The following is a 15,771-nucleotide window of genomic DNA, read 5'->3' as shown; positions in this document are numbered from 1 at the left end:
GGAGAGAGTTGAATTTGAAGATATAATGTGGTGTAAAAATGGAGTCAATGGCTAAAAGGGAAATGTAATGGGAGAAAAAGGAGAGGTGGAATAGGCTAAGATATTTCATATAATAAGAGCTATTGCATTGATATAGAAGGGGAGAAGGCAAGGGAGAATGAGGGAATCTTAGCTCTCATCAGAGGTGGCTAGGAGAGGAAACAGCATATATACTCAATGGGGTATAGACATCTGGAGTAAGGAGGTAAGAAGGGGGATGGGGGAAAGGGGGGGATGTGAGTGATGGAGGAGAGGATGGACCATGGGGGGGGGAGTGGTCAGATATAACACATTTTCTTTTTTACTTCTTCCAAGGGGCTCGGATTGGATGGCCTGTCCGGGACCATAGGGCCAGGTGGATGCTGGCCTAAGGGGTGCTATGGGGGCTCGAGACCTCTTGGCCCCAGGGTTGGGGATCTGTCTGCTGTGCCACTCAGCTACCCTACAGCAGAGACAGATTGAAAGGAGAGAGAAAATATAGATCATGGTAGTAGAGAAGTATGAATGGAGAGAGTTGTGATCAGCAATGCCAACAGTGGGAAAATATGGAAGTAACTTTTGTGATGGACTTATAAAGAATGTGATCCACCTGAGACAGAGCTGGTGGTGTTGGAACACAGACTGAAGCACATTTTATTTCATTATTATTTTGGGGGGCTTGCAGGGCAAATGGGGCTGGGTGGCTTGCCTGGGGTCACACAGCTGGGTGATTGTTGGGTGTGTCTGAGGCCGGATTTGGACCCAGGTGCTCCTGGTTCCAGGGCTGGTGTTCTGTCTGTCACCCAGCTACCCCTACTATTATTATTATTATTATTACTATTTCATTTTATTTTGGGTCTTTTTTTTTGCAGGGTAATGGGGTTGGGGTGCCTTGCCCGGGATCACACAGTTGGGTGATTCTTGAGTGTCTGGGGCCAGATTTGGGCTTGAGTGCTCCTGGCTCCAGGCCAGTGCTCCATCCACTGCGCCACCTGGCCACATCTACTATTATTATTATTATTAATTTTAATTTTAGTTTTTTCTCTCTCCTTTATTGCTCATGTGGGTCTATATGTTTTTTGGGGGGAGTATTATGTTTACTCTTAAACAAGATTATTTTAATAATGTATAAAAAAATCATTTGTACAAAATAAGAATTAAAAAAAAGAATGAAGTTAAAAGGAAAGAAAAGATTAGAAAAATAGGAAAGAAGTCAAAAGACAGTTAGGTCCTGATACTGGCAACTATTAGTTTTAGTATGAGGGAATGAAAGACAAGACTGGCAGTTGTAGTTGGAAATGGTAAATTTCTATGAAATGGTGAGCTCCAAAGTGTGATTATGCTGACATATAATTGAAGCTGAATGGAGAAATACAGGGAGTTGGGATCTGAGCAACTATTAAGATTTCAGAGTCATCAGCACCAATACTTAAGTCCTTAAAGACAACAGCAAGGCGTAGAATAGAAAGGACCAAGCCAGGTACTAAATTCATTTAGATAACTGAGAGAGTAATCTAGAGATCAGTAGTTGATGACAACAAAATGGGAGAGATGGATTTCCTTTAGAGAAGGAAGGTTATTGAAGGATGATGGTAGAGGAATGATGTGGGGAACAAGAAGCAGGTTAATTCCCTCCTCCTGAGCATGGAAGAATAGATGAAGATATATCTATAATGTAGTAGGTTGTAAAGCATTTGGCCTGGGGAAAACCAGGTTTTAAATGAAGTAAGTAAAAGTCATTGATTGATGAAAGTTCAACAATAAAGAGGAATTTTATGAGGAAAGAGTCAAAGATCCCACATTCTAGGGCCTGATCATAAAAGTAATATAGGTTTGCTATTGTTAAGTCATTTTTCAGTGACCCCATTTAGGTTTTTTTGGGGGGTTTTTGGCAGAGAAACTGAAGTGGTTTGCCATTTCCTTCTCCAGTTCATTTTACAGATAAGGAAACTAAAGCAAATAGAGTTAAGTGAATTGCCCAGGGTCACACAATTAGTGTCTAAGGCCAGATCTGAACTTAAATGTTCCTGACTCCAGGCTAGACATTTTATCCATCTCACCACCTATATGATACAGGTTTAGAAGGAAGTAATATGGCATGCAGTTTGCATCTAAAATAATGAGGGTGGATTACAAAAATGAGGAAAACAATATGCTCAAAAATCAATCAACAGATATTTATTAAGCGCCATCACCATACCAGTTACTGTGCTAGGTTCTGGGTATACAATATAAAGAATGAAATAATTCCTATTCTCAGATATACAGTATAAACAAACTTTCACTCATATAACATGTGTATATACATAGTGAATATGGAAGGTTCTTTAGAAAGGAAGGCAATAGCAGCTGGGGAGATCATAAAAGATTTTATGCAGAAGATGGTGTCTGAGCTTCATCTTAAAGAGGCAGAATTAAGAAGATAAGTTCCAGGTTATATTAAACAGAAGGCAAAGAGATGAGGCAAAGTGCCCTGTGAATGAAACAGAAAGGAGGCTAGTTTGGTTAGTTCACAGAATATTGGAAAGAAAGTTTTGGGTGAGGTTGTGAAGGGCTCTGAAAGCTAAAACGAGTTTATATTTTCTCTTGGAGGCAATACGAAGCCATTGGAGGTGCATGGGGGTAGAGAACAGGGTAATTATATGGTCAGATATAGATTTAAGGAAAATTATTTTGGCAGTAACATATAGGATGTATTGGAAAGGGGAAAGATTTGAGGCAGGGAGATCATTAGGAAACTGCAATAATCTAATCAAGAAATGATGAGGGCCTGAACTAAGATGACAGTTGTATGAGTAGAGAAGAGTGAGATTCAAGAGATGTTATAGAGGTAGAAATAGTAAAATTTGGTGATGATTTGAAGAAGATTGAGAAGTCCATGATAATGCCAAATTTATAAATCTGGGAGACTAGAAGATTGCTAGTTATCTTCGACAGAAAAAGACAAGTTTAGAAAAAGAAAAGGTCTGGGGAAAGACAATTAGTTCAGGTTTAGATATGCTGAATTTAAGATGTCTCCAAACTATCAAGTCTGAAAAGGTAAATGAGGATGTGGGACTGAAGCTCTAGGGAGAGATCAGGTCTAAAATATAAAAATCTGTGAGTTACTTACTAGAAACGACAATTAAACATGAGAGCTAATGAGACTAAAAAAAAAAAGAATATACAGAATAAAAAGAAAAGAGAATGAAGGAGAGAATCTTGGAAAACACCTGTTGGGGCGGCGGCTAGGTGGCGCAGTGGATAAAGCACCGGCCCTGGAGTCAGGAGTACCTGGGTTTTACTAATTACCTAGCTGTGTGGCCTTGGGCAAGCCACTTAACCCCATTTGCCTTGCAAAATCCTAACCCCCCCCCCAAAAAAAAAACCTGTCAATAGGGAGAATGATAGGGGAAATGAGTCAGCAAAGAAGACTGGGTAGAAGGAGAATCAGGAGAGGTTAGTGTTATGAAAACCTGGAGAGAAAATGATGATAAATGTAAAATATAAGGTAGATCAAAAAAGATGAAGTCTGAGAAAAGGACATCCGATTTGGTATTTTAAAAGATTATTGATAAATTTGGACAGAGCAGTTACACTTGAGTGATAAAGCTGGGTGGGATGCAGTGAAAAGAGGGATAGTGTTTTTTTAAAAAGAAATTTGGTTTAAAAAGGAAAAGACATTAGCTTAAGGAGTAAGGGTATAGTGAAGAGGTTTTTTTTTAAAGGATATGCTAGATTTTGGCATCTTTAAAGCAGAGAAAATAAAACAGGAAGTTATTGAAGACTTGAAAGAGGGGATGAGTAAAGGTGTAAATTACTAGAAATGATAAAGAGGGGATAGTATCAAGTGTACATATGTAGAGATTGGCCTTGCAAAGAAGGATGACAACCTCTATCAGAGGAGAACAGGAAAAGAGAGCAGGAGGTGATGACAAGGGGTTCTAAAATGAAGAGAATGGGATCCGAGGAAGCACACTCAAATAGTCTCAGTTTTCTCAATAAAATAAGAGACAAGATCCTCAGCTAGGGGATGAGGAAGAAGCAAGGGAGGGTTGAAGAAGTATGGAATAGTTTCTTTGGGGAATGAGACAGAGAATTAGAGAGGAAAAAGCACTTATCAGGGTTAGTTGAGGTTGAGTAACAATGAATTTTTAAGTCAGCATGGTTGTGAAGACATCTTCTAGCTACATTCAGTGATAAATTGATAGTAAGAGGAACTAAAAAGCATTCATTGTTCAGAGTTCTAAAAGAACTTCGACTTGATGTCTACTCTGTCACCAAGTACTATCAAATCTTTAATATCTGGATCTGTTTCTTCCTCTACATTTCTCTCCACCACTGCCCAAATCCAGGCTCTTGTCATTTTATACCTCAAATTCAGAAGATACTTCATGGTCAACACCTTTCTGGCTTACTCTCTCCCCAAACTATTGCCTGCCAAATTAATATTCCTTAAAACACCTCTAAAGGTCATATGACATTATTATGTAGTAAGAAATAACAAAAATGAGAAATTCAGAGAAACATGAGAAGATTTATGTAAAATAAGCAGAATCAGAAGAACATTATACATAACTACAAAGAAAATGAAAACTCTTGCGTGAACAAAAAACAATGAGGGCCCCAGAGAACAGAGCGGCCAAACGTTAGATACAAATAATATGGGGGTTGTTTTTGTTTAAATATTTTTGTTACAAGGGAGTATACAAGGGGTGGGAGATATATCTACAGAAATGAATGACATAAAAAACAAAACACCTCCATAAAAATTTTAAAATAAGCCTACAAAAATCTTTAAAATAAAAGAGCCTATATATGGTGCCCTATTATCTAGTATACCAACCAAATAGGCCTTCCTTTTCTTAGCTTTTGAAATCTTCCAGTTAATTATTTTACTTTTCCAACATTTTCCACTACTCCTCAACACCACCTTCTAAAGGTGTTTCTTTATAGTTCACTGCTATATACTATACTTAAATGTGCTTCCACACCTTTGCTCATGCTGTTACCCTGTTTATCCTCTTCTTTATACTAATTTTTTTACACTTAACATCAAGCTTAACATCCCTGTCATAAAACCATCTTTGGCTACTACAACCCACATTTTACTTCCTTCTTTGAATTCCTATAGCATTTACAATAAATAATATTCACCCTACAACTTCATGACTTAATGTTTTGTTCTCTATTTAATGTAGTTTAACGCTCTTTACCTAGACCGCAGGCTGTCTAAGAGCAAGGACTTCTATTTTGGGTCTAGCATAGTACTGCTGACTTATGAAAGTACAAAAAGTGCTAACATATATAACTTTATCCAAATAAATAAGAAAAATTTGTATTTATTTTGTCTTTGAAAAATATCTTTGTTTTGATCTATTAGATAACTAATTTAAGATTAAGTTCCCAAAGCCTGATAAATACTAACCATATCAATTCAAAATAAAGATTTTAAAAGCAGTTATGATACCAAAATACTTAATACCTGTTGTCAGATAGAAGCTCTTCAGTTACTTTTTTCCCCGTGAATTTGTGTCTATTCCCCATCTTAAAGTTGAGTGTTTTTCGAAGACGTCTTTGCCTACGGGAACAATATCCCCTAAAAGTAATCAGAAAGAATCAAATACAGTTTGTTTTTATAGCAACAACAATGTTCTCACATAGTTGGGGAACTAAGCTAAACCATTTTATTTGAGATCATTATTATACTTACAATATCAGGAGAAATATGTTTACTTATATAATTTGCCTTTTTAACATAATAGTTTGCACTTATATATTGCTTTACAGTTTGTGAGGCACTTCCACATATATTATCTCATTTTACCCTCACAACAACCCTGTGATGTATCAAAGATGAGAAAACTGAGACTCAAAGAAGTTAACAGACCTGTCCAGAGTAACATTCCTAAAGAAATGTTTGAAGAAATATTTAAAATCAGGTTTTCCTGACTTCAAGGACAACACTTTATCCACTCTACCTCTAAAATACAGAATCTTTAAATATGTAATCATTACTAGTTAATAAGATACTTAGTTGACAAATTTTAAAATAAATTCTGGGCAAACACATTCAATGTATCATCACAATAAAATACAGATACAGACTAAAATATGCATCAATATCTGTCCACACTGACTTTGTGAAGAATGTGATATGTAATAAAGGCCAGCATTCAGCTAAAAATATCCCTTTAATCCTCAATACTCATCAAATATTATTAAAGTAAATGGAATTGATCAGAGTACAAGTAGGATTTTTTTATTCACTCCTCTCATTTTATTAAAATCGAAAGTCCATTACTTTATTTCTACAGTTTTTTTTTAATACATACCCAAAGTATTTAATACATGGCATCCCAAAATTAAGCTTAAGTTTAAAATTGCACTAAGTCTTTTAGGGATACATTGTACTTACTAATTAAATTGAATGATATTTATGATTCCACAGTATCATACTGTCTTCCAAAAACAAAAAGATGACGTTCAAGTTTTGCTACAAATAAACTTTAATAACACCCCTAAGACATCCCTAACACAATATTCAAAATACCCCAAAGCACTACATTTTCCTAAAAATAACTTGAGGTCATAATCCTGAGCAACTGGAAACAGGGCAATGTGATGAACAGAATACTGAACTTTGGCACTGGAGACCTACAACTGAAATTAGACTACAGTATACATACTGTGTAGCAATTAATCTCTAAGCCTTTCTTTTGCCATCTATAAAACAAGGATCATAATACTTAACATGACCTCACTATGAAAAACTATATAAAGTATTTTAATTTTAGAAAATATCCTTTAAAATGAATCTATAATTCCATCAGGTTGAATGAGTAAGCCTCTTTTTACTAGATTTATGTACAGGGACTAATATTCAAAATTAAGTTTTTTTGGGGGGTGCAAAATATATTTTGAAAAACAAATGTAGGCATATTAAAGTGATACACATTTTCTGTTAACATATTTAGAACTACCTTATACTAACCTGTATCTCTGAAAATCTCCATGCCGTAAACCGTGTTGTTGTTGAGATTCCTTAATAATCTGAAGGACTGGAACTAAGATTAAGGAAAAACTTATAATGATACTTCCAAACAATGTGTCCCCAGTATTTTAAATCCATTTATAAAAACCATTTTGACATGTCATTTTTTTTGAAGAATAAAGAAAGTAAAGGAAAAAAGTGTAATGTCCCACTTTTAGGTTCAAAACATTAACCCAACAAGTATAAGAAGGGAGAGGTGTATCTAAATGTCATTTTTTTATATGAAAAAGAATGAGAGGTTTTAGGTGTCTGTAAGCTAAATCGGAGTTAACAAAGTATACTAAAAAAGGCTTCATAACCAGAAGTATAATATCCAGAATGGAGAAAATAATACCACTGGTACTCTGTTAGACTATTAAAGTTCTAGATACTCGTATATTTTTAAGAGGAATATTGACAAAAATGAAAAGCAGTTTGGCACAATATTGGGGAAAGTGCTATCTCTGACACATAACATGATCATGAACATGTCACTTTATTTTGCTCTGCTCCAGACTTCTATTACTTGCTACTATATATACATGAAAGGAGTTTCAAAAGTGGATGCTTCCAAACTAATGAAACACAGATATTAAAAAATTTATAATGAAGCTCAGTTCAAAACTATGTCATAGAGCTACAACTGTGAAAATTGAAGACATTTAACTTGAAAGAATAATTCAAAGGAAAGATGTGATAGTTTTCTTTAAATGCCTGAAGTGTTGCTATATAAAATTAGATATTCTATGCAGTTCTAGAGAAACAAGGACTTTAATACTGGAAGTAGTTTGACTAGATTTGCAGGCAAAGAATATGACTCTCATTATGTCATTTTTTTACTTCTTTTTCTTTTACTCCAAGACAGTAGCACCTGGGTGATGAGAATGTAAAAAGGGACTCTTGTCAAATATCCTCAAATTTTTTTCCAATGAAATATAAAACAAGGTTCTTAGATGAGAGGATAGGAGAAGGGGGAGCCATATATGGGATGTTTAAGGAAGGGATGAAAAGATTTAAAGGAGATACAAGGAGGATACAAGGTAAGGGGGGAATAGTGAGTTAATCTGGCCTCAGACACTTAATAATTACCTAGCTGTGTGGCCTCAGGCAAGCCACTTAACCCTACTGCCTAGCAAAAACTAAACAAAACAAAACAAAAAAGAATGAGGTTACATAAATCTGTAAAGCTAAATCAGCACAGTTTCATGTTTTTCTTTGGTTTCATTCAGCAGTAGTACTGGAGGCTGCTGATGTTGGAAGTAATTCAGAGTAACCTAAGGCTGAGTTTTAGAAGGGTAAGATCAATGATACAAGAGGGTAAGGTACTCAAGAAAACTGGACAGTGTAGACTTTGAAGTGATACACCAAGAAATCAAGATAAGGAAGGGAGGAAGAATGTAGCTTGTACAGAGGTGTTGCACTGGGAAAGAGCTGAGGGGTCAAGGAATTGGGGAACACAGTGTAAATGAAGAAAAGAGTTTAGGGTTTCAAGTACAAGGAAAGATGGAATGACAATTGTTATCAGATAAGGGAATTTTAGAATTTAGGAGAATGAAAGTAGTGCATTTCTAGGAGATGGCAAGCTCAAGGGCATGACTATCTGTATACATGACTGAAGTGAAGAGCAGAAGCAGGTGTCTGGGAATACATTCCGTTAACTGCAAGATCTAGGTGTTTGATTAAGTATTAATATGTGTGCTGAAGTTCCCCCCCCCCCCCAAATAATAGAACATAAGTTGAGAATAAAGACTATGAGCCAGACACCAATTCACTGAAAGGAAATAGCTTGGAGACAACAGCCAACAGAATTGTAATTAAGTGGTAGATATGGTATGAATAAATCTCAAAGGAGGAGGGGTTAAAGAACAATAGTGGTAGAGGAAAAACCTGGAATTATGGCAGTGAGGATAAAGGGATATCCCAAATCCTTTATCTTAACAAGGTAAGTGAATGATAAATCAAAGGGCAGTCAGTGCTAGAAAGGAAGCTGGGAGAATATGTCATCAAGAGGGAAGCAAGTCTTAATAAGCAGAAGATGGAAGAAATTGGGAAAGAAAAAAAAATGTAAAATGAAGGCTTGCTACCTATGGATTTCCAGATAATGGAAGGGATGGATAGTTTAAGTGAGACACTGAAGAGGGCTGAATGATTGTCTTTCTCTCCCGAATTCTACTTCCACATCAACTAACAATGGGATATTTTCAAAAAACTGTTCCATGGGCATCTCAGGAAGATGGGAAGATTCATTTATCTGTAGGAATTGACTTAGATGATCTTCGAGGTCCTTCTCAACTCAGATTCTTTAATAAACTCAAGTGGGCCAGTAGATTTTTATTTCTGTTAAATATTCCTACTATGAATTGATTTTGTTTATTCTGTCCATCCTCTTTAAAGTTAATATTCAAGAATAAACTACAAGGTTTATTTCTTTAGCACTCTTTAACAAACCCCTGAAATGCTACTTTGTAACTTTTCTTAAAAGCTCCTTATTTTACACAAAAGAATCCCTATGCAAAATAGCTTATATATATATGTAATTTTTGCATATTTAAACACCCAAAGAACTTATTTTTAAGAGAACAAAATCCAAACATAACCAATTTTTCAATCAGACTCAGTGCTATCATTAGGATTACAGTGCTGTATGCATTAGGATCAAAGATTTAGAACTGGAAGGGACCAATTTCATTTTATAAATGAGAAAACTGAGGGAAATGTTAAGTGACTTGCTCAAGATTGTACAGGAAGCAAGAAACAAAGCTTGGATTTGAACCCAGCTAAATATTAACTATTACATCTGGCTTTTTGTAATTAATTCCCAAATCAGAAACTAATTTATTCACTTGTATTCCTTTTGTTTATCAAAGAAATAGGGAACTGCACTTAGACAGTTGGCTGGGATTTCCCAATAGCTCATTCCTTCTCTCCCCTTCCTCATCACCAACTTGGAGAAAATGTCTAGTGGTATATACATAACCATCCTAGTCTCAAAGAACAGGTCAAAAGAGATGAAAAATCAGGCTGGCCAGATGCAAAGGTGCTCAGGGAAATGATCAGTTCTTCCCAGGCCATCCATCTCCCCTACATTAGTGACTTTTTCCTCTTCTCCCCTTCTTGAACCTTTTTGAACCAATTTAACTCGACACTGAAATTCTCTCTAAAATCCTTGCCTCCTTATAAATATTGCCAATTATGTTCAGTCACGCCTTGGATCACTCTTACCATTCCTCACCTTTGCTCAACACATAATGGTAAAGGACTTGGAGAAAATCATACAATCATTTTAAGTTCACAAGCTTGTTATACAACTTCAATTGGCCCTTCAATTACTAGGTAACCCTACTACATACAATTCCTTTATCAAATGACTCTCCATGGAGGCCCTTCCAAACCTTTTTATATCTCCTCAAACCTTCCTTGGCTTCCCCACCCCACTTTCTCAGCAGAGGAACCTGTCATATTTTACAGAAAAATTGAGACCATTCTCCATGAAATCCATCTTCCTCATCAACTATCTTTCAGATGTCTTCTGCTACTGTCCTCCTTCACCCATTTCACATGAAATGGGTTTACTCTTTACAAAGGCTAACCCATTTACTTGTTCAAATAATCCAATTGAATCCCATCTCTTTCACCAGATTGCTCTTTCATTTAATTTCTTTCTTTTTTTTTGCAAGGCAAACGGGGTTAAGTGGCTTACCCAAGGCCACACAGCTAGGCAATTATTAAGTGTCTGAGACCAGATTTGAACTCATGTACTCCTGACTCCAGGGCCAGTGCTTTATCCAATACTCAGCCTAACTGCCCCTCTTTCATTTAATTTCAGTCTCTTTTTCTATTGACTCATTTCCTACTGCCTACAAATATGCCTATCTTCTCATCCTGAGTAAAAAAACCCTCACTTGATATTTTCATCTGTTATCATCCTATTGTCTCTTCTGCCCTTTGTGGATAAACTCCTAGAAAAAGCATCTACAACAGGTACCTCCATTTTCCTCTCCTCTCACTTAAACTCCTTAAAATTGGACTTCCAATTCCACCAAAATTGCTTTCTCCAAAGTTACTAATGATCTCTTAGTTGCCAAATTCAATGGTCTGTCCTAAATCTTCATTCTCCTTGATCTCTCTACAGCTTTGCTGGATCCTCCTCCAGATAACACTCTAATCTTAAGTATCCTTCAGGGTTCTATCTTGGATCCTCTTTTTTTCCCTCTCTATAAAACTTCATTTGGTGATCTCATTATCTTCTATGGATTTAATTACTATCTCTCTGCTGATGATTCTCAAATATACTTTTCCTGCCCCATTTCTCTGCTGATTTTCTTCCATTTCCAACCACTTTCCAGATTTCTTGAACTGGATGTCCAGAAGATGTCTTAAATTCAATTCCCCTCTAAATCCTCTCTTTTCCTACCCCCATCTTCATTATTGCTGTAAAAGACAACAGCATCCTCCCAATGTTTCAGGTTTTCAACGCAGAAGTCATCCTGGAATCCTCACCATCTCTCATTCCTATCTTCATGCTGTTGCCAATTTCACCTCTGTCCCTGCCAGCATTCTAGTTGGCCCCTCATCACTTCATATCTGATTTACTGGGGCAGCTGGGTGGTATAGTGGATAGAGCATTGGCCTTATAGTCAAGAGGATGAGTTCAAATTTCACCTCAATCAACTTGACACTAACTAGTAGTGTAATACTGGGCAAGTCACTTAACCCTGATTGCCTCTCATCAGGGCGATCTCCAGTTGTCCTGATTCATATTTGGCCACTGGATGCAGATAGTTCTGGAGCAGAAAGTGAGGCTGGTGACTTAGCACAGCATCTTCTCGAAGTCAATTCACATGCTTGCCATGGTATCATCTCCCTGATATCATGGTTCTCTTCAAGAACAAAGGACAAAAAAACATTATCAGCTTTACTACAATAGCCTACTGGTGTCAAAACCTGCTTCCAGTCTGCCCCCATTCCAATCCATACTTCAGTCAGCTACTAAAGTGATTTTTTTCCCTAAAGCATAGGTCTGACCAAGTCACTCCTCTACTTAATAAAATCCAGGAACTTCCTATTATTGCCTCTAGAAGCAAAGACAAAATGTTGTTTGTTATTCAGAGCCCTCCATCACTCACTTTTCATACTCTCCTACTTTTCCCCTCTTCTTATTCCTTACACCTGGACACTCCAGTGACACCAGTGTTCCATCTGATGAACAAAATACTCACTTCTAACTCTGGATATTTTCTCTGGATGTCCCATGTGCCAGCAATGTTCTCTATCCTCTGCTTCAGTCACTGACCTCCCTGGCTTCCTTTAAGTCCCAATTAAAATCCTATCTTCTATAGGAAGTTTATCCCAGACCCCTCTAAATTTTAGTTTCTTCTCTCTGTTATTTTCTATTTGTTTTGCATATAGCTTCCTTTATACATGTTTGTTTACATGTCTCTCCCCTTTGGGCAGTAAGCTCCTTAAGGGCAGGAACTATCTTCTGCCTCTTTTTGTATTCAGCTCTTATCTAGCACACTGTAGGCACTTAAATACTGATTAATCTATTAGGAGGAAGCAATGAATTCAAAATGTAGGTGCCAACATGCTAAAATATTCAGTTTTGCTGTAGCCATTAATCTGAAGGTGTATTCAGATATTCATTTTCTTCAAGCTGGTCTTTATATGTTGTAATGACTTCTCTAACTTCCATTTCTATTTCTTGCATAATTGGGAAGCTGACTTTACTCAGATTGAAGGTTCATCAGACTCAATTCAAATAACATTACAAATATTACAACATTCAAATTTTTCCTCTTTAAAAGGTCTCTCTCAACCAAACATTTGAATTTATACACTGACTTTGACTTTTTCCTAGTCTCATTTATTTCATATTTTGAAAAAATTCCTTCAATCCCCACAAAAATCAAAGTAACGATTATAGACAAACATTGTAAGTATAATCTTAAAAAATTTGACACCCCCCCAAAGATGCTTAACTCACCAGGAGATTTAACTGGCTTCAAATCCAATTAATTTGAAGTTCCTAATGCTATTGACCCATGCCTTTTCATTTAATTTTAATGTACAGCTATTCTATTTTTTAAAAAGGAGAAAAGGGGGTGGCTAGGTGGCATAGAGCACCGGCACTGGAGTCAGGAGTACCTGAGTACAAATCCAGCCTCAGATACTTAATAATTGCCTAGCAGTGTGGCCTTGGGCAAGCCACTTAACCCCACGGCCTTGCAAAAAAAAAAAACCCTAAATAAATAAACAAATGGATGAATGAACTAGGTAAATAAATAAACAGGGAGAAGAGGCCTTAGATTCTGTCAGCACTAAGACACAGTGAAATTACTTACACATGCCTTCACACCAAATGTCAACTTTCAAATATCACAATGGATCTTTCAAACACTTGATAAAAGGCTACAATTAATACAGTAACACATCAATTCAATCCTAATATTTCAAAGAAAACCGGATGTTTTTTTTTCTGCCAAACACATCAGAGTTTCCCTATCACCTACCCCCAAATATACACAAGACGTCCCTTTAGAAGGCTTTGAAACCTTAGGCTGACTGAGGTGAGCTTCGATCACAGCCGGGAAAGTGTCAACTTCTGTCTCAATCTGGGTGGACTGGGATCCAAGCCAACACCGTCTCTGTGACCGAACCATTTTCTGAGGGTAAGGCTCCAGAAGCAGGTGGGCAAGAGTCCTGCCTTGCTATGCCCGACTAAGGGCTGGCATTCATGAGCGAGCCTCGGGGAGAGCCGGGTGTTCGGCTCGGTGGGGAGAGGAGCAGAAAAAGAAAAGCACGTGCGGCGGCCCTGCTCCGCTCCGGGGCCTGGGGGAGTATAAGGGGACCCCTCCCCGCCCCGCCTCCATCTGTGCCCCTCACCCCCGGCCCAGGAGCGCGGCCCAGGGCAGAAGAGAGGCAGGGTGGCGAGCAGAGGAAGGCCCTGGGCGGGAGGGAGACGAAGAAGCCCTCGGGCCCTCGCTGCGGGCCCCGGCCCCCCGCGGCCCTTCCTCCCCCGGCCCCGGCCCCGGCCCGCCCGAGGGACACGTCGTCACTGCGGCCCGGGGCCGGCGGAGCCCGTGCCGCGCAGGATACTCTCCAAGCCCAGGCTGTCCCCGAACCGTCGGCTCCCCTTCGCCCCGGCGGGAGGAAGCTCATTCTCCTTGTTCTCCTCTCCGCCGCCGCGTCCGCCGCCGCCGCCGCCGCCGCCCGGGACCTGCTTCTCCGCTGCCATGTAGCCGCTGCGCCGCGGAGCAGGACGGGAAAGAGGAGGAAGCGCCACCGAGGGGCCCGTCCGGGCCGGCGCGAGGGCTGATGGGACAGTGGCGGGCCGGGAGGCGGGGACGGAAGTGGCCGGTTCCGCGGCTGCCGCGCAGGCGCCGTGCGACCAGCTGGAGCCCAGAGGGCGGACACCCGTACCCGGAGAGGCCGGATGAGCAGGGGCGGTGCAACCTTTGACCTGCTGCCCCAGGAGGCAGACACGCTTTGACCATTCGTTTTTCTGCGTTCTTTAGTCCGAAGCTTTTTTTTTTTTGCCAGTGTACCAAAGTGGTTTGCCATTAATTCTCCAACTCAATTTACAGATGAGGAAACTGAGGCAAAAAGGCTTCAGTGACTTGCTCAGAAGCTTGGTGTAGAGAACCGTTCTCTTTGTGATTTACCATCCCCGCACCCGCGATGCCTGGGATTTCGTCCTTTTAATAGAGAAGGATAAATTCTTTAAATCTAGAGAGGGGAGACACCTTTGTCATTGAGGCCCAAAGAAGTTAGGTGATTTGAGCTCAGAATGAGGACTGACCCTGCCTGTGCAGCCAAGTTTAAATGCCCCTCCCCCACGAAATCTCACTGTGTCCCAGGCAGTCAGGAACTTCCACTTATCCCTACAGAATTTTATTTTGCATTTCTCTGCTGTCTACCAGACTCAACCAGCCTTTACTCTGGTTGTCTGGGAGACAAACAGAGCAGGTTAGAGATAGGAGTCAAGAATCAGAGAAGTTTAATTTCAAAGTGAGGACAATGGCTTTGCAAGCAAGGACACAACGTGCCTGCACCTGCTTTAGTGTGACGGAACCTGGATTTATATTCTTGTGACAAAGGGTCCAACAATGTGGTGAGGTACGACAACAGTGAGGCAAGGGTGTCTAGTGGCAAAAAGTCTTTCATAGGAGGGTTTCATACCTGGGTCTGTGGGTACTTACCCAAGCACAAGAACATCAGTTTTGTAATTTAGTTGCAGCAGTGATTATTCAGAAGGTGGACACAAAAGATGTTATGCCATGCTAAGTTCCCTTGCTGGGTCTTATTTCTACAAAATAGGGTATTTCTTATTATCTTGACACTATAAATGACTTTATCATGTAACATTGTAGTTTATAGTCACACTAGCCTCTTCCCATGTGAGTAGAGCTCCAAAAGTAAGAGATTGTCTTAGGTTTTATCTAAAGTTTGAATAACTTTATATATTCCCTAAAACCTATCACAAAGTATTAAGGGGGCATAACCCCCATGTGAGGAATAGACTGAAAGTACAAATGAGGAATCATCTAATGCCAAGCAAGGCTACATGACAGCACTAGTGCCCAAAGGTCCATATGGAAAAACCATGTGAATTCTCATTTTTCTTTTTACTCTCTCACTTCTTTATTAACTCTTTCTCCAGGGTAAAAAATATTCCAGCACACGCTGAAATAGGCTCAGAAATTGCCAAAGTTGTATAAACTAAACTCTTTCTCAAAAGGACT

The 15,771-nt window shown here is 38.9% G+C and overlaps 1 protein-coding gene across 1 annotated transcript in view; it reads right to left on the bottom strand.

Moving 5' to 3' along the window:
• Positions 1-14,300, bottom strand: part of SRP68 (signal recognition particle 68) — a 77,117-nt gene extending 62,817 nt beyond the window's left edge. Inside the window, exons 1-3 of the mRNA XM_074224525.1 lie at positions 14,126-14,300; positions 6,992-7,058; positions 5,483-5,596 (exon numbers count right to left, since the gene is read on the bottom strand). Of these exons, the coding sequence (XP_074080626.1) occupies positions 5,483-5,596; positions 6,992-7,058; positions 14,126-14,264 (320 nt within the window). The 5' untranslated portion in view covers positions 14,265-14,300. The remainder of the gene's footprint in view (positions 1-5,482; positions 5,597-6,991; positions 7,059-14,125) is intronic.
• Positions 14,301-15,771: the final 1,471 nt, after the last annotated feature.

This window comes from Macrotis lagotis, chromosome 2 (genome assembly GCF_037893015.1).
Source record: "Macrotis lagotis isolate mMagLag1 chromosome 2, bilby.v1.9.chrom.fasta, whole genome shotgun sequence".
Lineage (NCBI taxonomy): Eukaryota > Metazoa > Chordata > Mammalia > Peramelemorphia > Peramelidae > Macrotis > Macrotis lagotis.
Note: the sequence above shows the minus strand (reverse complement) of the source record. Positions and strands in the feature narration are given on the sequence as shown.